This window comes from Streptopelia decaocto, assembly GCF_964273445.1.
Source record: "Streptopelia decaocto genome assembly, chromosome: 4".
NCBI lineage: Eukaryota > Metazoa > Chordata > Aves > Columbiformes > Columbidae > Streptopelia > Streptopelia decaocto.
Genome location: NC_138658.1, coordinates 479068 through 502682, shown reverse-complemented (window position 1 = coordinate 502682; position 23615 = coordinate 479068). Strand labels below are relative to the sequence as shown.

Genomic DNA, 23615 nt, shown 5'->3' with positions numbered 1-23615 from the left:
GTCCCCGCCCCCGGCGCTCTCCCCTCACACGCCGCCCAGCGCCGCCGCTGCCATTGGAGCCGAGCAGCGCCGAGCCGAGCCCAGGCAGCCGGTCCCGCTCCGCCGCCATCGCCATGAGCTTCTTGTTGTGAGTAGCCGCGGAGGGGGCGCGGTGGCGGGGGGAGGAGAGGAGGCTGCCCCTGACCCGCCCGTCTGTCCGTCCCGAGGAGGAACACGGGTCCTTCTCCTGCCGCCGTCCCGCCGGGCAGGGCAGGGCCGGGCAGCCCGCCGGAGGGACGCGGCCCCGCCGCCAGCCCCTCCCCGCCGTGCCGAGGGAGCCGGGCGGCCGCTCCCCGCCGGCATGGCGCCTGGCCCGCTAACGGCCGCTTCATCCGCTCCCCGCCGGCATGGCGCCCGGCCCGCTAACGGCCGCTTCATCCGCTCCCCGCCGGCATGGCGCCCGGCCCGCTAACGGCCCTTCATCCGCTCCCCGCCGGCATGGCGCCTGGCCCGCTAACGGCCGCTTCATCCGCTCCCCGCCGGCATGGCGCCCGGCCCGCTAACGGCCGCTCCCTGTGCGCTCGGCCCCCGGCCGCGCTAACGGCCCTTCATGCGCTCCCCGCGTGCCCGGGCCCGGCCGCGCTAACGGCCCGGCCGTCCGCCCGCGGGACGGTAACGGCGCTCGGGGCCGAGAGGGCGTTTGGAGGGCGGGAGCTCGTTCGCCTGGAGCTGCGGCTCGAGCCTCGTCCTCGGCTGGGACAGCGGGAGAGGAATCGGAAGCAGCAGCCACGCGCGCTGAGTGAATCCGCACGAGGTTTGGCTGGTTTACCGGCAGACCTGCCCGGAGCGCGGGGCTGCTGAGAGGGCAGCGCTGGGAAGGGAAGGTCGCCTGCGGGGCAAAACACCCATCTGCTGGAGCCTCCCCTTTTATTTTATATAGTTTTACAGTTTTTTTTACTCATAGCAAGGACGGCGTGGGCAGAAGTTGCTGCCCGTGGCGTTATGTGTGGTCGGTAAGTTAAAAATGGTTGGCGTTGGCGCAGGTCGGTGAGTCGCAGCCGGTACAAGTTAATTGCAGGTCCAGTGAGTTGCAGCCTGCACAGGTTAATTACAGCTCGGGTCACGGTGGTGCGGGGGCTCTGGTACAGGCACGGCCAGGCATCGCTGGCAGGACCATGTACTGGTTAATTGCACAGGTTAATTACAGCTCGGGTCACGGTGGTGCGGGGGCTCTGGTACGGGCACAGCCAGGCATCGCTGGCAGGACCATGTACTGGTTAATTGCACAGGTTAATTACAGCTCGGGTCACGGTGGTGCGGGGGCTCTGGTACAGGCACGGCCAGGCATCGCTGGCAGGACCATGTACTGGTTAATTGCACAGGTTAATTACAGCTCAGGTCACGGTGGTGTAGGGGCTCTGGTACGGGCACAGCCAGGCATCGCTGGCAGGACCATGTACTGGTTAATTGCACAGGTTAATTACAGCTCAGGTCACGGTGGTGTAGGGGCTCTGGTACAGGCACGGCCAGGCATCGCTGGCAGGACCATGTACTGGTTAATTGCACAGGTTAATTACAGCTCAGGTCACGGTGGTGTAGGGGCTCTGGTACAGGCACGGCCAGGCATCGCTGGCAGGACCATGTACTGGTTAATTGCACAGGTTAATTACAGCTCAGGTCACGGTGGTGTAGGGGCTCTGGTACAGGCACGGCCAGGCATCGCTGGCAGGACGGTGGTGCTCATGAAAAGGCATTTGTTTACTGCGGCGTAAAAAAGCTCCCTTAGGAATTGGTGGCAGCTTAGGTGTGTGCGAAACCTTACGTTTTGCAGTTTTGCTTCGTAGACAAGAACCGAATGAACTTTGGTCCCTCCCCTTGGGAACAAAGACGAGGTACTTCTGACAATTAGCATAAACCGGTTCAGTGACCTATTAATTAAAGCGAAGATGTGCTCTAGGGAAGCAGGGCAATCGGAGCTGCTGAAACGTGCCCCTGGCAGAGAGCAGCCCCCCTGGGGCCCTGGCCCCGCTGACTGCACTGCACATTAGAGTTACGTGCGAGCAGTTGGTGGGACTGTTGCCATAATATCTGACAGTTGTTAGAGGCTTATATTGATAACCAACAGATGTGTGTGTAGCCTGCTTTTAGCGAAGATAATTTATCCTGGGAGTTGGAGCGTTCTAGTAAACTGTTCTCACGGAGGCAAATAGTGCCGATGCTGGCTTCCTTCTAAATCTCTGTGTTGCACTTATCCTTCAGCTCTGCCCTGCCGATCCAGCTTTGCCTGTCATTGCCCTGTGCTGCCTCACCCCAGAGAGGTTTTTGAAAGACACTTATCAGCTGCAAGTGGGAGATGGGTACAAATGACTGTCCGCGGATTCAGACGTGGTGCTCCTAATGAGAAGCCCAGCTGTCCCTCTCCTTCATAATTCTCAGCTGCTGCCATGGGGAAGGGGACAGGATTTTGAGCACGGTGCTGTCCTTGGAGTCTGGTTTGCCAATTAGAGAGCCTCACGCTCCGTGGCATTGGCTAACTGGTAACGGAAAGGCGTGAAACCCTCCACCCTCTGTCACAGGCAATAATGACATGTTTGTTTCTTTTCCCAGACCCTTCTGAAACCTGGGAAAAGCAAATTTTTACCCCCATCTCCGTTGTTTCAAGTTGTCTTGCTGGATGAAATATAGAAGTGGAAACCGGAGTTACTGCCTGGCAAAACTAGACGTCTTGGCAAGGCTGTGTCAGCTGTTGCTGGCAGTGTTGTAGGCAGAACCTAGTTTACTCATCTGCACTCTAGAAATGGGTTTTTTAAGTGTGCCTCGTAGGCCCTGGGGAGAGCAGGGGAACTTTCCGTGTGTTACTGGCAAGTAGTTGTGTATTTTTTTTCAAGTATCCAGAAAGTTAGCATCACCTTGTTTCAAAATTGAATTTCGTGGTAACTTGACAGAGTTATTCAACGATAATGGTTGGATGTCTTTATGCTTCTGCAAATTTAGTAGTACAAACTTGTATTTCAACTGCAAACCCCGCACATTCTCATATGACTTTTAACATCGTTTTTCATAGTATGTTTTCACTCCCTTTTCAGCAAGAGTTTCTTTGATTTGGAGGTAGCCAAGTTCATTGTTTGTGCTGCTTCCCTTGCGCCAGCGGTACCGTTGTCTTTTTGTGAACCGACTCCAGTTTGGAACTCTCAATGAAGACGCAGCAGCAGGTTGTCCTCGTGCACCGTGCTAGAGATGATCTCTAACCGCAGCGAACCTGTCAGGCAGTTCATCGGCAGGACCTGGGCTGGAGTTTGTCAGCCAGAATCAGAAGCCGTGTTCTCGCAGGCTCGCCCGCTGTCACATAACAGAGCGATTGTGCCTGGGCAGCGCAGGGCGCTGGGGCCCCTCGCCGCCCGCCCGCTCACACGTCCACGGCTATTCTTCTCTGTTGCTAGGGCCAGGGACACAGAGCTGCACGGGAGGCAAAAAAATCAAGGGAAGCCATTGTCTTCTCTCATTATGGGTAACATTATAAAAAGACTGTCTTGTGAGACAAGTCATTGAATTAATACAACTTGGTTTTGACAGCGATTGTTATTTTCAGTGCCACTGATTGCTCTTTCTGGTCTGTTTCTTCCTTTTTGACAATATTTTATAAACCCCTTCAGTGGTTGAATAGGTTATCCTGAATCTTAAATTAAAAAAAAAAAAGGGGGGGGGGGGGAATTGGGTTAGAAAGTGTCTTCAGTTCCAAAAGAATTCAGCTTGACAAGTTCTCTTTAAAAGGCAATTACAGCATAGCTGCAGGTACTTCAGCGTACATCTCCAAGGGAAAGAATTAAAGATAGTTATGGTGGGCGCGCCATATGGTGACATGCTTGTGTTATCCTGCGCTGGCAAAACTTAGGTAAAAAATAAGCCAGATGAAAACTATGTATTTTTGAATGGAAAATATTCAATTTTGTTATTGAAGCTATGGAACTGTATTTTGTTTTTCAAAAAAAGCCTCTCAGAAAATTCCAGCATATATATATGTATACACACACACATATGTGTGTGTGTGTGTGTATATATATTAATGAGATTGATGTAGGCACTCTTAACTGGTGAGACTTTGAAAGACCAGGAGCTGATGGAAACCGCAGGTAAGGGTGAGGATGAGCAGCTGTTGTTTGGGGCGCGTGTGGTTTTGAATCCACACAAAGTTAACTTGTGAACAGAATCGGGGAAGGTGTGCTCTTCCTTCTCCTGTTGGTGCACAGCGTGGGGGCGCCTGCCAGTGCCTTCTGATGGAGCCCTTTTTTTTTCAAATTAAAATAATAGTTTTCCTGTGTATATGTATGTACAGAAGGTGCAGTGGGACATGACTTGTTTTCCTTATGTTTGTTGCAGAGCAATAAGAAAACGAGAGGTGCTGTGTTTGTTTCCAGACTGAGCAGCATTGTGGCCGTCCCGATTCCCTGCCTGCTCCTGCAGAGTGTCCTGGCTCTCTGTTCTCTCCCTGCTTCAGCTCTGCTCCTGCAGAACGTCCTGGGTCTCCGTTCTCTCCCTGCTTCAGCTCTGCTCCTGCAGAGCATCCTGGCTCTCTGTTCTCTCCCTGCTTCAGCTCTGCTCCTGCAGAGCGTCCTGGCTCTCTGTTCTCTCCCTGCTTCAGCTCTGCTCCTGCAGAGCATCCTGGCTCTCTGTTCTCTCCCTGCTTCAGCTCTGCTCTTGCAGAGCATCCTGGCTCTCTGTTCTTTCCCTGCTTCAGCTCTGCTCCTGCAGAACGTCCTGGGTCTCCGTTCTCTCCCTGCTTCAGCTCTGCTCCTGCAGAGCATCCTGGCTCTCTGTTCTCTCCCTGCTTCAGCTCTGCTCCTGCAGAGCGTCCTGGGTCTCTGTTCCCTCCCTGCTTCAGCTCTGCTCCTGCAGAGCGTCCTGGCTCTCTGTTCCCTCCCTGCTTCAGCTCTGCTCCTGCAGAACGTCCTGGGTCTCTGTTCCCTCCCTGCTTCAGCTCTGCTCCTGCAGAGCGTCCTGGCTCTCTGTTCCCTCCCTGCTTCAGCTCTGCTCCTGCAGAACGTCCTGGCTCTCTGTTCTCTCCCTGCTTCAGCTCTGCTCCTGCAGAGCGTCCTGGCTCTCTGTTCTTTCCCTGCTTCAGCTCTGCTCCTGCAGAACGTCCTGGCTCTCTGTTCTTTCCCTGCTTCAGCTCTGCTCCTGCAGAACGTCCTGGCTCTCTGTTCCCTCCCTGCTTCAGCTCTCCTAGATGCCGGGCTGCTGCCACTTACCCAGCGAAAGCTGTTTCTGAAGTGGGCAATGTGTTTCAGCTTGTTCAGTCAGAGGCACCGAGTGCTTCCTGAGTGCTCCTTCTGTAGTGAAAGCTGGAGATGTGGGATTTATCTCCTCTTATCGAGGGCTCCCACAGAAGACTCTTAGGCTCTTATAAGCCGGAATTTCAGTCATTGGAAATCAACGTGTAGGCGTTTACCAACTGTTAGAAATGGGAAATAGATTTCGTCAAACATTCTCATGTTTTTCTCCCTGTATTTTAAAATACTGCTTTTCTTCAGTTTTTGCATGACTAATGTAATATTACTGTGCAGGCTGTGTCCGTAGAGAAGAGATGGGGTAGAGGCTCTTGACACATTAATGTGGTACCTCACCGTAGATCTGTTGTTTAACCGGTACCATTAATGACACATTCAGATTGGTTTTTTGGAAGAGTACTGGGAGTGAAAAGTCTCTTGAGCTCACCTATGAGTGTAGTGGAATGAGAGCTGCAAGGCTGTTGCCAAGTCTTTAAAGAGTTTTCTGGTGGCTTTTTTAATTCTTTAAGTCTTGGTAACTAATTTTGAGTTTTGAAGACAGGAGGATTCCTTAGAGGAAGAGTTTACACAAAATCAGCTTTCACAGTGAACTTCACAGAAAGTAGAGCTTTTTTTCCTCGTAGCTGCTTATAGCTTTCAGTGAATTATTGGCTGCAGAAGCCTTGTGTTCACCTAGGCTTGGTGTCTGGTGCTGTTGAAGCCCGCGTCACGTTGTGCAGAGTTCCCGTGCTCCGGTCCGTTCCCGAGGCCGCTGCCGGGCCTGCCCTGGCGGTTCTGTGGCTCCTGGAGGGCGCTCCGAGGAGCAGAGAGCAGCCGGGAGCCGCGGCCATCCATGTACGCTTTAAACTCGGACCGGAATGCTCGTGTGGCCTCTTGTGCTGCCTGTGCTGCAGTCAATTTTGCAATTGAGTTCGATGGAATTTCTCTGAGCTCGGAATTGCGTTTGGAAAGCCTTTTGCTGCTAATACTCTGTTTTCAGGAACACATAATTGCTGAAGTGAGCGATCAGCACTTGTAAATGTTCTCAGATGCTGCATTCTCTGTACAGAAGCATTAGTTTAAACTGAGGAAAAACAAACACGACACCATGAGGAAAGGCAATGTTCAGTGTGAAAGTTGTGTATGCTACATCGCAGTGATGTCCGGTCTTAATTGCTTCCTAATTGTTTGTTTTTGTGCCACAATTGTTTTCCCTGGTTTGTCTTCCTCTCCTCATGTTTGCAATGTAAGTGAACTTATGTAATTAGCTCTTTACATTTGTCTGATGAGAAGAGCGGTTGAATAGGGCTCCCTTTTGGGGAGGATGTGTGCACAGCTAACATGGCTTGGTTTGTAATCTTGAGAAGGTGCCCGAAACATTTGATAATTTCCTGTCAAGTCATTGGATTTAGCATCTCTTCATGGCAACAGAGAGCCGTGGTCAGGACAGCCCAGGCTCACAGTTACATCCTATGCTGTACGTGTCTTGCAAGATGTGGAGGTTTTTTCTCTCTTCTGAAAAAGGATATAATATTGGAAGCGTTTGTCCATGGAAGGTAGCTCAGGACTTGCAACTGTGGTTGTGTATTTTCGTGCCCAAGGCTGACAGAATGAGCTGCTTGTTTTTCCTAGAGAAGTGAATAGCTGCATGTAATTCTGCCCCTTGAAGTGTTCATAGCGCGCCATAGGAAGACGCTGTTGCCAACGCTATCGATGAGCCTTCGGCCCACGCGCCGGCCTCAGCCGGGATACGCTTTGCGGTGCTCTTACACTGTGTCAGCTAAGCCACTTCTGATTAGTGTTGAGCTATGATGAACTTGCTGATTGGTTTGTCTTTTTTTTCTTTTTTAATTGCACAGTGGGAGGTTGTCAGTTATGTATTCAGATGCTGTAGAATTTGTTTTTAGCTATAATTGAATATAACTCTGTTGCTTTTTACAGACTTCTGGAAGTTTTTTGTGGGGTGGGATTATCAGGGTCCAGTGCTTTGCTCTGTCATCTCTGTGTGTTGCTTTTTGGATCGTGGCATTCCTGTATCTTTCCCTCGGGTAGCGTGTCTGTGGCGCCGGTGTTGGCTGCCATCGCAGGGAGGTCAGCACGGGCGAACCAGGCTGAAAATGTGCGGGGGAAAATCTGTGAGACAGCAAGGACCAGCAAGTTCCTTTCCTTTGAGTTTTCAGGGGGTTTTCTTGCAGAGGAAGACATCTGTTGCATTTACCTCTTCTGGAAGAAAATAGGTTGCATTTTGGAATTGGGCAGGGTGTTATGAATTTCCCTCCGCAGTTACAGGATATTCTGACTAGGTTATCCGAAACCACGTGTGTGCAACTTTTCCAAATTGGTTTAAAGCAGATAAAGAAGTAACCACAAAGTTAATTTTAAAGTTTTTCAGGTAATGTCACAGAGCCGATGCGTTGGTTATTGTGTGCACGGATGTGTCAGATGCTTTCCCAGGAAGCTGCTGCTTGGGTCAGTGTTTTCGGGAAGGGGTTCAAAAGCCGGGCGTAGGAGCTGGGGGTTGGTTGTGGGGAGAGACACGTGTCTGTGCAGCTTCATGGCGCTGTGCTGGGTTGAAACGACCTCTCTTGGTTAGCGCAGTAGGTGTACGCGGTCCAGGACCTGATCCCGCTTTGTGCTGTGCAGTGAAGTGTGGTGTGTCTGATGTGTTCTGTGGAATTCGTCTTTGCTTCCCATCTCAAATATGTAGCTTGAGTCAGCAGACCCTGAATTAACGCCTGTGAGGTGGTAGTTTTGTGTTGATACAAGGACAGTCCCTTATGAATTCATGAAGGTGACAGTACTTTTTCATTCTAAATACATATATTTTGAAACTTTTTAAACGCGGTGAATTGTTGCTGGCTTGGACTCATTCACTCTTGCATTTTCTGTTTGTTCCTTCAAAACAAAGCTAAGGATAAGGTGCAGCTTTTTGGTCGGCTTAAGCCTTGCCTTTCCAAACATTGACTTTGGTTGCACTAATATAACTTGCAGATCTAAAGGGTCTTTTGTTCTGTCTTCTCTCGTTCATCATGAAATCCAACTGTGACCTTAGATTCTTGTCCCGAAACTTGTTGTTTTTGTGACAACACATCTGCCTTTTCCCCCTCTCCTTTCCCTTCTTCCTTCTCCAGTTCCCAGCTGTTCCTTGGCAGGAATCCATTCCTTTTATTATTCTTCTGTACCCCCTGTAATTCTACCCGTGTTTTGGTTGAGTGTTTTGAAGCCTGCTTCTTTTCCACGTGCCGTGTTTTGCTGTTGGCTGCCATTGCGCTTCATCTTTAAAACTGGTGGCTTGGCTCCAGGTTGGTGTCCTGGAGACACGAGCGCTCCTGGCCACAGCGTGAGCGTGGAGCAGGTAACACAGCGTCATGCCGGCTTTATTGTCTTTACGAGGAGTCCCGTTCCTTTCTGTAGGACAAGGAGTATTAGTGAGCTTTGGTATACGCCTCTTTTGCTGAAAAATGAGAGGTCTGATTTTTGATATAGAAGAATTCAACCCAAATAACAATTGAGTGGATTTTCTATGCTGACCTTAATAAAATAACCCATGTTTTGTTTTGCTTGATTGTACTTTAATTGCGTTTTTACCAACTTCAGTAGCACGGTCCTGATTTTGCTTGAAAGGAGTAATTGTTTTAGGGACTCGCTAAGTGTTCTAAATCCAGGAATCCAAATGGCATCACCATGTCTTTTACTTGTCATAATTTGTGGCAACAAAGTGTTGCCACACTTTTTCCCATGCTGGAGTGTAACTTTTACAGAAAATGAGGTGTCTCTAAGGTCCTTGTGTTCACTTCGGTGGTTGACAGCTCTTCTCAGAATTTCTCGCTGCAGTGTGAGTGGAAAAGAGAAATGTGTGCATTTGCAGTCGCTGCAGAGCAGTTAAACCGACTGCGACTCGGCCGCAAATGCACAGCCTGCAGTCATTTCACAGTCAGTCTCCTCCTGTACATGAAAGAGCTTTGTCCCCCTCGGGTGCTTCAGGTGGGTGGGTTTTCCTCATACGATACTTTGCAAGATACAAGCGAATGCTCTTGAGGATAGTTTCACACAGCACGTGGAAGATTGTCTGAAACATGGGGGATGTGTAAGAAATACTTGATGATGAGATAATGCAGTGTATTTTTGGAAAGCTGTTAGATTATTCATTCCTGCCTCCTGTCCATTTCTTCTTCCTGTTATTCTCTGTGTTATTTCTTACTTCTAATGATTGTTCTGTTGTTTCCTGAATTCAGACCCTGTGCAGGGGTCTTGATAGATAAAGGTCTGTTGCTGAATTAGTCAGGCTCAAAGGAATCTCAAGGCTGCTTGGAGAAGCAGAGTCTGCTGTGAGAAAGAGGGGCGTTCCTCAGTCACCGGGGTCCTGGCGTGGCGTGAATCATCGGACATATCATCAGTGAGACTCCAGAGCACGGACAGCCCACGATACTCATTTAGCGAATCCATGCTTGGAGCGTGGACGCGTGATTAGAATATAGTTACGTATATAAGGAGACTTGTTTCTGTAATAAATGGCTTAGCGTGATTCACATTGAATCGACTGGTTTTGCTAAGTCCTTATCTCGCTCTAACAAGACCCCGTCTTCCTATTAATCGAAGTGTAGATGTAACCGTACATATGTGCTTCGAGGTGTTGTGTTGGGAAGCTGCTGAGTGGTTTTCGTGTGACAGGCTCCTGTCACCAGTCTGTTTCTCATGGGGGTTACAATACAAGACAAACTTTTATAAAGTGCTAGAGTGACTCCTCCCCATTAAAATTTAGTGAAGTTCATATTTTTTTAATGTGACCTTTTTCCTAAGTGCATCAGCAAGTCATTATTTTTGCTGTGTTTAGAATGACTGGAGACTGTCTGAAACGTGGGGTTTTTCCTTCTTGAACGCCCTGCTGTGATTTCATGGGGTGCGTGACTAGGTAGCTTTAGTCATTCAGAAAGCCTTGGGTTTCCACAGCACCGATCAGCATTTTGGGAAACCATCCATGTTCCGAGGCACGTTCTCCAAGCACTATATTTGGTGTATAAGTAAGGATCTAATTTGATACTGGAGCCAAGCGTTTATTGCTGCAATTCATCATCCGCAGTGGCTCGTAGCTTGCTTTCTGAAAAGCTCTGCTTCCCACCTACCTTCTCAGATGGATTTAGAGGGCGTGACTGTTACCAGCAGATATGGTTTAGGACGCAGAGGGCATTAGTAAGGTAAAGATTTAAAGAGAATTTAGCTGAATGTAGGGAATCTCTGTAACAGGCAGAAGAGTTTGCTATGGAAAGCATGTGGGACACTTGTGTCCTTGTTTGATCCAGTAGAAACAGCACTACAGTAAAGAAATCACAGGTAGGCGAGCGCTGCTGATCCCCCGCGTTGTTCCGGGCCTGGCTGCGGCTCTGGTGGTGCCGCGGCTCTGGTGGTGCCGCGGCTCTGGTGGTGCCGCGGCTCTGGTGGTGCCGCGGCTCTGGTGGTGCCGCGGCTCTGGTGGTGCCGCGGCTCTGGTGGTGCCCCGGCTCTGGTGGTGCCGCGGCTCTGGTGGTGCCGCGGCCCGGCGCCGGTGCCCCGGCTGGGCGACCCGGGAGCTGCCGGACCTGCCCCGGCGGCTGGTGCCCCCTCCTGCACCAGCCTTCCAGGGTCCCATCTTCAAACACAGTCCTGTATCTTACTGAAAGAAATAACCCCGACTTGGAGCTTTATGTGTTTGCTCACGTTTCTTTTATAATTTGCTGACTTCTATCCACAGGAATACTTTCCAGTTTTGATTTCTGATCGCGTGTGCTCGCTCATATTCTGTTGTTGATGTTTTTAGTTGTCCCCTCTCTTGCTGGTATTCACTGTGACTGCCAGGCCAGGACTTGGATGTTATTGCTTCTCTTTGAAAAATAAAATAAATATTGTGCTGTCTGCTAATGTTGTGCATGGCGTTCGGGTTTTCTAACACTGCTTTTCGTATTTCTGCACATCTGCGCAACACGTACTGTGTCATCCTCGCTCCCGCATGTGTTATTCAGTATTTTCCCTCTGTCAATTGCTTTTGTTCATAATGTGTTCTTGGAAACATTCAGGAGGCAGGTACTAAGAATTTCTCAAAAATACACCGTGTTCTTCCTGCAGTTGCTCTTCGTGATGCACATAACGCATCAGAGGACGACCCTCTACGAGGGTTCGCGCTGCGGACTGCACAGGGTCGGGTCTTTCTGCAGGTTTCGCTGGGCACGGAGCCAGAAGGTACATACTTGGTTAATAAATGGTACTTCATGTTCAGTCCCAGCCACCTGACCTGGTTGCCTCTGGATTTGCCTCCCGCGGGCAGGACTGTTCTCTGTGGCCGTGCCGCGGGGCGCCTGTGGCACCCTTCTCAGCAGCCTGCCCTTCGCGGCTCCGTTAGATCCTCCTTCTTCAAAGGAAAATGTGCCATACGCTCATGTACAGCAGAATGAAGTGTTCAAATGGCTTTTTAGTGCCAGTTTTATGTATGGCAAAGGATAGCTTTTACAAAAGCAGCATAGTTCTTTTGTCTGCTGAATGATTTATTAGGTAGACTCATGCAGTAAACTGAGGTTTGGCCCTTTGTGGGAGCTACACTTAGAAGCGTATCAGGGTGAAGGTGTGACTTCTGTTAGAACTCACGTCGTGCCCTCCCTTTTACATGAGTTAATGCCAACTGACAGAAATAAGGATGTTCTGGGAAGAGAGGGGAACAGCAGCGAGAACACAGTCCTGTTTAGTTTGCAGCAAACTTGGTTAGTGACTGAAGCAAGGTGGCCGGTGTGTCCTTGGGAGCGTGCAGCAGGACGTTCTGGACAATACTGGTTCCTGTCACGTTAACGTGTTTTCAAATGGATGTGGGAGAGCGTGTGGAGATGCTTGGGTCTCTGCTAAAACCTCTTTCTTGCAAATTGGAGTGAAAACTTGTTTCAAGTTGTGTTTGGTGGTCTTTTAAAGCGCTTGTAAAGGTCTGTGGAGGCGGTGGAGAGCAGCAGTGCGGCGGCAGGGGTGACGCGTGCGCAGGGGCTCTGGGAGGCTGCGGGTTTCGTACCGCGGGCACGTTCCAGCTCCTCAGCCGTCGCTGTCTGCGGGTTTCGTACCGCGGGCACGTTCCAGCTCCGCAGCCGTCGCTGTCTGCGGGTTTCGTACCGCGGGCACGTTCCAGCTCCTCAGCCGTCGCTGTCTGCGGGTTTCGTACCGCAGACACGTTCCAGCTCCGCAGCCGTCGCTGTCTGCGGGTTTCGTACCGCGGGCACGTTCCAGCTCCGCAGCCGTCGCTGTCTGCCTGCCCGTCTCTGCAGCCCGTGGGGCACGCTCGGCTGAGCGCGTGCACTCGTGTTGTGCATCCCGGCCTTGTGCGGTGCGCACGTTTGCACCGTTGTTCGTGCCCCGGCTCTGGTTGCCGGCGCTGCCGCGAGCCCTGCGGTCGGCGCGGGGCGGCGAGGCGCTCGGCAGCGATTGGCAGCGCCGGGCGCCCGGGCTGCTGTGCCGCCTCTGGGCTGCGCACAGCGAGGGCGACCGGGACTGCTTGGTTTGTTTTGAGCAGTTTCCAGGAGATGAAAGTGTATTAAATGAACGCGTTGTAAATGAAACAAGGGAATTTGCTTCGCGTGTGAGCATAGCAAAGTGATTACGATTTCCTGGTTACGGGCTGGAGTTCTGGACGCGTGCCTGTTCCTTGCATTAGGAATTGTGATAAGCTGGGAGAAGGATTGCATCCAACTGGGTGAACAGCTCCATGGCAGGGCTGTGCGGTAACACCTTCGCCTTGTTTACCAGCACGTTCGGAGCTCGGGGGTGGACAGCCGTGGGGAGGCGTAGGCGCCCGGCTGGGCCGGCAAACGGTCCGTGGCCACCTAGCAGCTCTGTGTGCTGGAGGAGGAGGGTTCCGCCCAGGGTTCTGCCCGCGCCCTGTCATCCCGCAGCCATGTCCTCATCCGTGCTCTGCGTGCAGGAGCATCCCGCTTCTGCCGGACAGGTCCTGCACTTGCTTGGTTTCCCTGGCTCTAGAACGTGTGTGTGTAGGAGAAAAGAAGTATTTTAGGAATGTGGAAGTGTGCATGTTATGACAGATTCCAGTGCTGGGTGATAATGGTTGGGACAAGCAAAGCAAACCCATTCCTTAAGGCTACCTTAAATAACTTTTTGCTTACTGGATGTGAATCATCTGATAAGCTCCCGCTCTTCTCTTAACATGTAGAGTCTTGCATATAATGATAGCTGTGTTTTTTGAGAACCATTGCTAAGATGATGTCCTGCTTCCTTTCACACTGGCCTGTGTGAAACTTGAGCCTATGACGGTGGGTGGTTGTTTCTCTGGGAAGGGGAAGGCAGTTCTTAGTCCCCACCTCGATGGGTAGAGAATTAAAAACCTCATTAAAATACCGGTTTCACTGGCAGTACTTTGGTAGAAGGAGGCGGTGTTTCAAAGCAGTTGTAACAATAATGGTCACTGGGCTCCCGGAGAAGTGTGTTGAGGTTGAAGAGCCTACAGAAAATGCCATGTGCTCCATGGTACAGCAAAGAGAAAGGGTGACTTGAGAAAGGACGGATAGCAATGTGTCACTGAAAATCAAAAACTGGGATTTGGGGTTTTGTCTGAATTTGTATTGATTCCACTTCTGGGCATCCGAAGAAGCACTTCTTTAATAACGGGAGTAAGGGGAATAGCCGACGTTGTTTTGCTAGTGTTGTCAGTTCCATGTGCTGAAAGATGAGGACGTTGTTTTAAATTTCCCTTGTCTGTGATGCTTTATTTTTAGTTGGGGAAACTTTTGGATTCATATTTGCTTGTTGCTTTTTTTTAAGCGCGGTGTTTAATACTTAAAAATGGTGTATAATACTTAAATCTGGCACTGAACAAACGGCCGTGGGAGCGTGCCGGGGATGGGTTTGCCCAGGAGGCTCCGGGGCGCTGGCGGCTCTGTGGCAGCACCCGGAGCCTGTTCCCGAGAGGCCTCGTTCCCGGCGCTCCGTTGGCTTTGGGGGACTCGCGCCTCAGCCACGCTTGCTTTCACCGTTTTTAACTTGGAAATTTTAATTTCAGTGGTTTAATCTAGATGTAGCAGACCATTTAGGTTATTCTTCTATCCCATGCTGACTACACCAGGAAACGTCAGCTCTGTGCCATTGATCTAAGTATTTTCAGTTATTGTTAACTACAGCCAAGTGTCTAAACAATAAACTTGTGTTCTGTTTGTATAGGAATGACCACGTGTCTAGAGAAGTTCTTCAAGCCGTGCAACTGATTCTTCCTTCAAAAAACCAAAGGGACAAAGCAAAACAAAGCCCAGGGCCCCGGAATCGCTTTGTAAGCGCCGCCTCGCCCGTGGGAGAGGGCTGTGCTGCGTGCGGCTTGCGTTTGCTTAGCGGGCCTGCTCTGTGTTCCCTGCACGTCAAGAGAATTATGCTTCTTACAGCTTCATGTTTGCAACTGTTATTTTGGTTAGATCAGAGTGCTCTTCAGAAGTCTGGTGCTTTTTTTGGTGTTTGGAATGATACAGTGATGGTATCTGGAGAAGTGAGGGACATGTTTCAGGGTGAGCTATCAGCTTGTGTCCTCAGACTCTCTGCTTATCCATTTGCTTGCTGGTTTTTGGTTCTCAGGCTGTGTTGACCAGCCTTCAGATATCTGTTGAAGTTGAGTTGTAACCCAGCGTTGTGCCGTTCCTGAGTTGCAGTGGGCTGCTCTGATAGCCCCAGGTCTCACCTGAGGCCGTGGGCCCGCTCTGAGCAGGGGCTCACAGTCATCTCCGTGGCACTCACCCCAAAGCAGAGCAGCGATTGGGAGCTGTGCAGCTCTGGGGTGGCTGTGCGGCGGTTGGGAGCTGTGCAGCTCTGGGGTGGCTGTGCGGCGGTTGGGAGCTGTGCAGCTCTGGGGTGGCTGTGCGGCGGTTGGGAGCTGTGCAGCTCTGGGTGGCTGTGCGCGGCGGTTGGGAGCTGTGCAGCTCTGGGGCGGCTGTGCGCGGCGGTTGGGAGCTGTGCAGCTCTGGGGCGGCTGTGCGCGGCGGTTGGGAGCTGTGCAGCTCTGGGGCGGCTGTGCGCGGCGGTTGGGAGCTGTGCAGCTCTGGGGCGGCTGTGCGCGGCGGTTGGGAGCTGTGCAGCTCTGGGGCGGCTGTGCGCGGCGGTTGGGAGCTGTGCAGCTCTGGGTGGCTGTGCGCGGCGGTTGGGAGCTGTGCAGCTCTGGGGCGGCTGTGCGCGGCGGTTGGGAGCTGTGCAGCTCTGGGGCGGCTGTGCGCGGCGGTTGGGAGCTGTGCAGCTCTGGGTGGCTGTGCGGCGGTTGGGAGCTGTGCAGCTCTGGGTGGCTGTGCGGCGGTTGGGAGCTGTGCAGCTCTGGGTGGCTGTGCGGCGGTTGGGAGCTGTGCAGCTCTGGGTGGCTGTGCGGCGGTTGGGAGCTGTGCAGCTCTGGGTGGCTGTGCGGCGGTTGGGAGCTGTGCGGCTCTGGGCGGCTGTGCGCGGCGGTTGGGAGCTGTGCGGCTCTGGGGCGGCTGTGCGCGGCGGTTGGGAGCTGTGCGGCTCTGGGGCGGCTGTGCGCGGCGGTTGGGAGCTGTGCGGCTCTGGGGCGGCTGTGCGCGGCGGTTGGGAGCTGTGCGGCTCTGGGGCGGCTGTGCGCGGCGGTTGGGAGCTGTGCGGCTCTGGGGCGGCTGTGCGCGGCGGTTGGGAGCTGTGCAGCTCTGGGGCGGCTGTGCGCGGCGGTTGGGAGCTGTGCGGCTCTGGGGCGGCTGTGCGCGGCGGTTGGGAGCTGTGCGGCTCTGGGGCGGCTGTGCGCGGCGGTTGGGAGCTGTGCGGCTCTGGGGCGGCTGTGCGCGGCGGTTGGGAGCTGTGCGGCTCTGGGGCGGCTGTGCGCGGCGGTTGGGAGCTGTGCAGCTCTGGGGCGGCTGTGCGCGGCGGTTGGGAGCTGTGCAGCTCTGGGGCGGCTGTGCGCGGCGGTTGGGAGCTGTGCAGCTCTGGGGCGGCTGTGTGCGGCGGTTGGGAGCTGTGCAGCTCTGGGTGGCTGTGCGCGGCGGTTGGGAGCTGTGCAGCTCTGGGCGGCTGTGCGCGGCGGTTGGGAGCTGTGCAGCTCTGGGGCGGCTGTGCGCGGCGGTTGGGAGCTGTGCGGCTCTGGGTGGCTGTGCGCGGCGGTTCCTTGGCCTCCCGGACTGCCCGCTCCGAGGAGGGTTGCGGCTTTGTTTCCAGACCGGCTGCGGGCTGCGGAATGCACGCAACCGGCATCTGGACAGCGGATTTGTTACCTGCACCTCTAAGGGAGCTGACTCAGACCGGCTTGTTTTAATGAGTGGGAATTTGACTGGAAAATAATTGACTTTCTGATATTGTAAGAGCTGAAAAAAGTAATGCCTGGCTCGCACACCTTCTGCCTTCAGAACAAAAATGTTGTGACTGCTCTGTTTTATAAATAGAAATGCTGGAGTTAAATCGTGTCGGTGCAGATCTTGAACACGTACAGCTTAATTTTACCTGCTGTCTTTATGATGCTGCGATTGTCATGGGGAAAATGCATTTAAATGCTGTGGCTGTTGATTTGGTTTACGAAAAATAGCTTGAGCTTTTATTTCCATTTCTATGCTGACATGTTGGCTATTGGAAACTAACACAGCCCTACTCTGATGTGTCTGTTCTTAGCAGAATGTTACCGTTTGAAACACCCTATTATTGCTTGAAGGCTTGAAATGTTTGCCGTTCTGGAGTCTGGTTCTCTTACAAAGAGGCATGGCAGGGGAAACGAGACATGGAGGTGCAGAACTTCAACTTGGGATCTTCTCTGATAAATTTACTTGTTGGCCTTAGGCGATGAGCCGCTGCCTCAGTTTCCCTGTGTCTAACTAGACGCTAATGATGCCTACTTCAAAGATACTTTGTGAGAATTAATTAATGCTTGCAAAGGCCTTTGAAGATGAAAAAACAGGGGTTGAAATACCAAGTTTCCATGCCCCAGGTAAATATTCTGTGTACCGTCTGGAGTCAGGCTTCTTCAGAATCCCTCGAGCACTTGCAGATCTTTCGAGGGGCTCGTATTTTCCTTTCTCATTTATGATGAATGAATGACCTGAGCTTTGGCGTGGTGCTTGGTCTTTGGAAACCTTTGGTTTGCTGTTCATGAAAGTATTAGGCATTGGTTTCTCTGTTGTCTGGCTAACACGAGTGTGCTGTCGCTCCATCGTAACAAGTCGGGAAGGGCTGTGCCTGTGCTGCTCCCGTGCCGTGTTACTCCTGCCTGCGCGGGTGCACGTGGAAGACAACGGCACCCGTGTCCCTGGCTCCCCGGCGGCTGGGGGTGTCCCTGGCGCCAGCCCTGTCCCCGCAGCCGCGCTCCACCGCAGTACCGGGCCGTGTCGGCTGGCACAGCAGCGTGAGCTGGATGTGCTCCTGCAGAACTTGACTTTCCAAGTATTCGGTTTGTGTTTTTCCTGGAGAGCTGGTTTGGGTCTGGGCTGGGAGGGAAGGGAGCTCCCTGAGCCACAAAAGCCGCTCGCTCCCGCTGGGAGGCAATTCCATTATTTAACGTTTGCATCTAGTATTCTTGCTTAGGGTGAGATGCAGATGACCGGGCAGACGTTATAGATGCCCTGTAATAGAGTATAAGGGAGCCATACGTTTCCCTTTGCTCCGTAGGTCTCCTGGTTGCGCTTGGTGGCTGCCGTGGGCACTCGTCAGTGTGTGCCGGTGTCCAGGAACGTTCACGGCCTGCTCACCTGCCTCATCCCGCAATCCCTCCCAGGCCAGCCAAGGGCTCCTTTAGGAAGGTTAGAGACCAGCATTGCCCCGAAGGCCTTCGTCTTCATTTCTGCCGGCGGCTGGGTGGTGGGTGCTGGGGAAAGGAGCTGCGGATGAGGGTTGTTAGAGGGTTCTGTGTGACCGTGCAGCTGCACTAGCGCTATCCCCAGACCACCGGCAGCTCGCGTGTGTTCAGACGTGCAGTTCAGGTGTTCAGTTCTGTGTGACTGTGCAGCTGCACTAGCGCTATCCCCAGACCACCAGCAGCTCGCGTGTGTTCAGACGTGCAGTTCGGGTGTTCAGTGAGCTGGGGACAGCCCTTGCAGCCCTTGGCCTGCGAAAAACAACAAAAAGGTTCAGTCCTGTAGAGACGTGGTGAAAAATCGGCAGACTTTTATACAAAGAAGCAAGAACTGGATAATGTTTTTAATGAAATTCTGCCGCCTGTTCACATCTCTCCCCTTCCCTTCATTGGAATTCGGAGCTCATTCACAAATATGGGCTGGTTTGACACCTGTCTGCAATGTTTAGTTCTACATATGCCATGTGTCTGCCATGGTCAGGGTTCGTGTTCCATCCAGGCTCACTTTATTGTTTTTCAAGTCAGTCCATGTTTTTCAAACAAAATTATAGATAGGGAAATGATTTATATCTAAGTCGTAAAGTCGTCCTCCTTATTTCTTGCCTAGCTGCTGCACCCAACAGCCTGTATGCTGTGGAACCAGGGGGAGTGACGTACAAAGTTTGTGGAAAATGTGGAACCGTGTTCTCTTCAGCTACCGTGTTGGTGTATTCTTGAGCAGCTCTGTTGTCAAAGCGAAGCTTTCGGGGGTGCTGGACAGGTGTGAGGCCGTTGCGTTGGTGGCGGAGGTGCCGCAGTGAAGCCGCGGGCCCTGCGGAGCGCGTTCTGAGTGCCCGCGGCCGGTCTTTGGGGGCTGCGCAGGCCTGTCTGTCTGTGTCTGAGCGCTCCCGGCCCCGGCGTGGGCGAGCGGCAGGCTGGGCGGCAGGCTGCTGTTCTTCAGCGGCGTTTATTGCCATGACAAGCGGCATGACCGTTGAGAATAAAGCAGGTTTCTGTCTGGTCGGTCTGCTCCCCTCGGTATGTGAATGTCCAGATCCTGGGGAAGGAAGTACTTTTAGTGTCGTCTTGCCCATCGTCCTGTTTGGTGAGAGCGGGGAGGGAGTCTGAGCGTTTCCAGTTGTGTGGCCTCTCCACGGCAGGGTGCTGCACAATCATTGCATCGCTTCAAATGGCTCCAAGTGACTGTTATGTTTGCATCCCAGTTTTTGCTAAACATCCTTTTTGTTTAACGTTAATCCTGTGTTTCTGTGTGACTTGTCCACTCATTTCTTGCTCCCGTCCTTTTCCACAAGTTCTCTATTTCTTTCCCTTTCGCAGCGGTAGTCGCTCTTCCAAAACCTTCAAACCAAAGAAGAACATTCCAGAGGGCTCTCACCAGTACGAGCTGCTGAAACATGCCGAAGCCACGCTCGGGAGCGGCAATCTCCGCATGGCCGTCATGCTGCCGGAGGGGGAAGACTTGAACGAATGGGTCGCAGTTAACAGTAAGTCCGCTGTCCTGTGTTGGTGAGGAGGGTGGTGAGTGTGGGCTGGAGCCGAGGGAGGAGCCCTGTGCTCATCCTGGGGGGGCTCTGCTGCCCTGCGGAGACCCGGGCGCCGTGTCAGTGCAGCCGACAGGTGCAGAGCGGCCCACCAGACTAAACCCCGCGGCTGCTGTGCCAGGAACGTGTTCCTGCGGACAAAACGATTCTCGCTCTTGGTGGCTGCGCTCTGGGCACGTGATCTCAGACAAGTGCTGAAGTAGAAACACCACTGCTGTTTTTAGGAATTAGCTTGTCAGTGCCATCTTACGATGTTTAATTAATCCTTCTTAGCTAGGGTTGTTACCCAGTGGTGTGCTGAGCGGAAAACCATAACATAGGTGAGTGTGAGGGCCACGTCTCAGGTATTTTAAGGGCTGCAGTTACATGTGTGACCTGCTTTTCCTTTAGCCTGTAACAAACCCAGAAATCTGTCTCTGCGGTTTTCTTAGTTAGTTCCTTTTGTTTCAGCCAAGTTGTGAGCCTGTGCTCTGGCAAGTCTGTGTTATTTTAGCTTCCTCGGAAGCTGTTTGTCCCACCGCTCTCCTTTCGTGCTAGGCCGGGCCAAACAATGGTGCCCAAATTAGTGCTTTCTGATCGCTGGACCACGTTTCCTCCTCCCTCCTCTCCCTGCTGGATGGATTTGCCGCCTGCCTTCTGCTCCTAGGACTGGACTAACCCAAGCCCTATCACACTCCATAGCCCGTGCAGAGCTTCGCCGCCACGGACTCTGTGCCCGGGCTGGGTCTTTCCTCACCTGTTGTGTCTTTAGCTTGGCGTGCTTCCATGGTTGTACAGTATTGATTGTGCACTGCAGTGCAGTCTCAATTATGCTCAAGATTAATGTCTTGTAGTTGTTTGTTTGATGTGGGTTTGTGTATTTCCTCTTGCTCTTGGACAGTTTTGCGAAGCGAAACCGTCCCCCTGGCTGGGTTCGGGTTCTCGCTGAGCCCGCAGCGCTGTCCCGGGGACGGGCGCTGCTCTTCACGCTCTGCTGCACAGCTCTCGAGAAAAAGCGCCAGCCCATTTTTACGAGTAAGCACTACTAAAGGTGCTTAATGTATTGCTGGCATCCTTCCCTTCTGGTGGTTCCTGCACTCTGTGTCTTGTCTTCCCTATGCGGCAGCTGTGCTTTTCTCCTCCCAGGTAATTTAAGTGCTAAATTAGCTGGGTGGCAAAAGGAAGCGCAGCACTTGATGCAAGAGTCAGAGCTGCCTTTTGGTAACAGCCGCGTTCTGGAATGACGTGGTCCTGCAGCAGGGGGGATGTTATTGTAACGTGGTTTGTGTGGGAGCGACTGGCTGGTGAGGCGCTCCGGTCACGTACAGCGTCCCTCTGGCACACCTGGTACCCGTTAGGGGCAGCTGGGAGCCCCTTCGGTTGGTCGAGGTATCTGATGGGAAATGAAAAGTGTGACTTAATGTTGGGTTTGCCCTTCAGTATTGAGGGCGCAGGAAGAAACGTGCTCTGCTTTTCTACTTCTTGCTCAGCTCTTGGCTTTACTGATGTCTTATATAAGTTGACTTATATGTAAATTTTTCAAACATGGTTTCAAAATAAATTAAAAGGCGAGAAGCGTACAACACTTTGTTTTCAGTTTTGTCTGAAATCTCCTGCATTCGAAGATGTTAAAAATTATTTCAGAAGTACATCTTGCCCATGTCTTTGTAATAGAACACCAGATTGTGCACTTCTGTGCGTAGAAAACTTTTGGAAAAAATAAACGAAACCCTTGAAATTGAAGAACAATGAGCAAAAAGCAGAAATGCAAACCTGCCAAGACACTGTGCGGCTTCTCGCGTGTTGTAGAGGAGGCTCCTGCGTCTCCTGGCCGGCGGCGGGTGGTGCCTGGCGGCCTTTGGGGCCGGCAGGGTGGGCGCACAGCGGTAACCACCGGTGGGCTGCGCGGGGTGCTGAGCGCGCGCGCCTGGAAGCAAACACGGGGCTGTGGTTTCTGCGGGAGCAGGGGAGGGGAACTTGCTGAACAGTTCACGTGCACTTCAGAAACAGGCGCTGCGTGTAACCGCTTCTTGCTGCCTCTGGTGCGGAATGCCGCCTCCTCCTTTAGCCATCCCCCTGTCCTCGGAAACTCCGCCAGCCCCTCCTGATGCCCTGTTGCTGCTTTCTGCTGCTGCTGTGCAGGGGCGAGGGGAAGCGCTCCTGGAGCTGAACGAGGTGCGTGCCCACCAGCCTGGATTTGCTTCCCCTTTTGGATACCTGAGAAGTTGCACCACACAGTCGTAGGTTGTATCCCGCACCTGCTGAACTGGAGCAGTACCTTGCTGCCCTGTCATTTGTTTGCTCTCTGCAAAAATCCCTTCCCTTCAGCCCCAGCTCTCTGAGGGTCAGCGGGACCTGCTGGTGCTGACACGTTTGGGATGTTGGTCTCTGTTTCATGGCAGCAGCACTGCTATAGCTCTGGGTCAGAACCAAGAGCTGTACCTGTCACCGAAAGCCACGTGTCACTCATTTTGGTTATCTGGTGACGTGTTCAGGCTGTTCTGTACGCTCTGCTAGCTGGGTTCATCCAGGAGCAGAGTTTACAGCAACCATTGCAGGATAGGAGAGACGGGAACATACCCAAGACTGTTATTAGGGAGCTACATCATGCTCTTAGTCACAAGAATTTAACCCAGCATACTTAAAATTTTACTTCCTAGTACTTAATATTGGTCTCCTTTCAATTTTTACTCATGACATCCATTGTCTGAATGATATTTGGCAAAGGTAAGCTTATATATTATGCCGTTGGTAACGCGCTGTGCTCCCCGGCAGACGCGAGGGGAGATGGAGTGGGTTTCTAGAGGGGCTGCGGTGACCGGAGCGCTAGCGTGCTGCTGGCTGGAGAGCCGAGCCTCCCGAGCTCCGAGTCATCCAGCACCCCTCCAAACTGCGGGAATACTTAGATATGCTAAGCTCTGTTCTTTTATTTCAGTAAGTCAACTCTAGTTGGAAAGTGACACTGAAAAATCTTTGTTTTATTCCAGACTTGCTAGTAGAATTTGAGAATATAAAAAAATGTACCAAACTTTCAGAAAATGAAATAACTCAGCTTTCTTTTTCCCTTTTATTCTTTCTTCAATTGAAGATTTTGCTGCAGTGAACAATTCAATAGTTCTTCCAGAGGCCGTTGTGGAAAGTCGGTGGTTGCATTCTGCATCTCCTTTATAATACATCTTAAAAAGCAATAGGAGTGAGATTTATTTCATGAAGATCCTCCGGGACCCTCTTGGGCACTGCGCGGTTACAGTAAGGCTGTCAGCAGCTTGTTTTGCAGTTACAAGTGCGGAGTATTAATTGAAGGTTTCAATGCTTTACAGCTGTCGACTTCTTCAACCAGATCAATATGCTTTACGGAACCATTACGGACTTCTGCACGGAGGAGAGCTGCCCCGTGATGTCCGCAGGCCCCAAGTAAGACGGTTTTGTACACGTTGTTGAGAGCGTTCGCTTTTTTGAGGTCGTTTTGCATGCAGAAGCCGAGGCGAGCTGCACGGCGTGCTGGGGACGAGAGCTGCTGTGGGTGGAAGGGTGTCTTCTGTTCCCTGCGGGGAGCGACTTGAACTCGGCTTAACGGAGCAGGGAGCGGAAAGCTTTGTTTGGTGCGTGTGGTGTTATTGGTGCGTGTTTTGTTCTGTTTGTTTGTCTGTTTTATTTGAGCTTGGGAGGTAAGCCGACTATCAAAACTATTTTTTCCACCTGAAATGTTAATGAAGGCTTCTTAAATTAAGATTGGAGGTATTTATGTGCAAGCGTTCAATTAGAGCTTTCCAAACCCTTTATTTTAGGTGCTTGAATAGGTGTTCTGGAAATACACTTGGTTTTGTGTAGTCTGAACAAGAATCCCCTATCCTGGTACTCAGCTCAGTTTTACTGCTTTGATTCTTGCTTATGCATTTGTACAGAAATGCAACATTTGTGTTTTTGCTTGTTCTCTAACTGCCTCATGTCTTGTAAAGAGGAAAATCGTGTCCTAAGAGAGTGGCGAGGGAGGGCGTTGCTGCCCTTTACATTGCCGTGAAGTCTTCCCTGAGCAATGCTGAGGAAAAGCGCTCCGTGCTCGGTGAGGCGCCGCGTGCTGCT

The 23615-nt window shown here is 52.0% G+C and overlaps 1 protein-coding gene across 3 annotated transcripts in view; it reads left to right on the top strand.

Annotated features, from left to right (window-relative positions):
* Positions 1-23615, top strand: part of MOB1B (MOB kinase activator 1B) — a 35608-nt gene continuing 11993 nt past the window's right edge. For all 3 annotated transcript variants that reach the window (XM_082052153.1, XM_082052155.1, XM_082052154.1), the window contains exons 1-3: positions 1-127; positions 19330-19496; positions 22853-22946. In XM_082052153.1, the coding sequence (XP_081908279.1) occupies positions 114-127; positions 19330-19496; positions 22853-22946 (275 nt within the window). In that variant the 5' untranslated portion in view covers positions 1-113. The remainder of the gene's footprint in view (positions 128-19329; positions 19497-22852; positions 22947-23615) is intronic.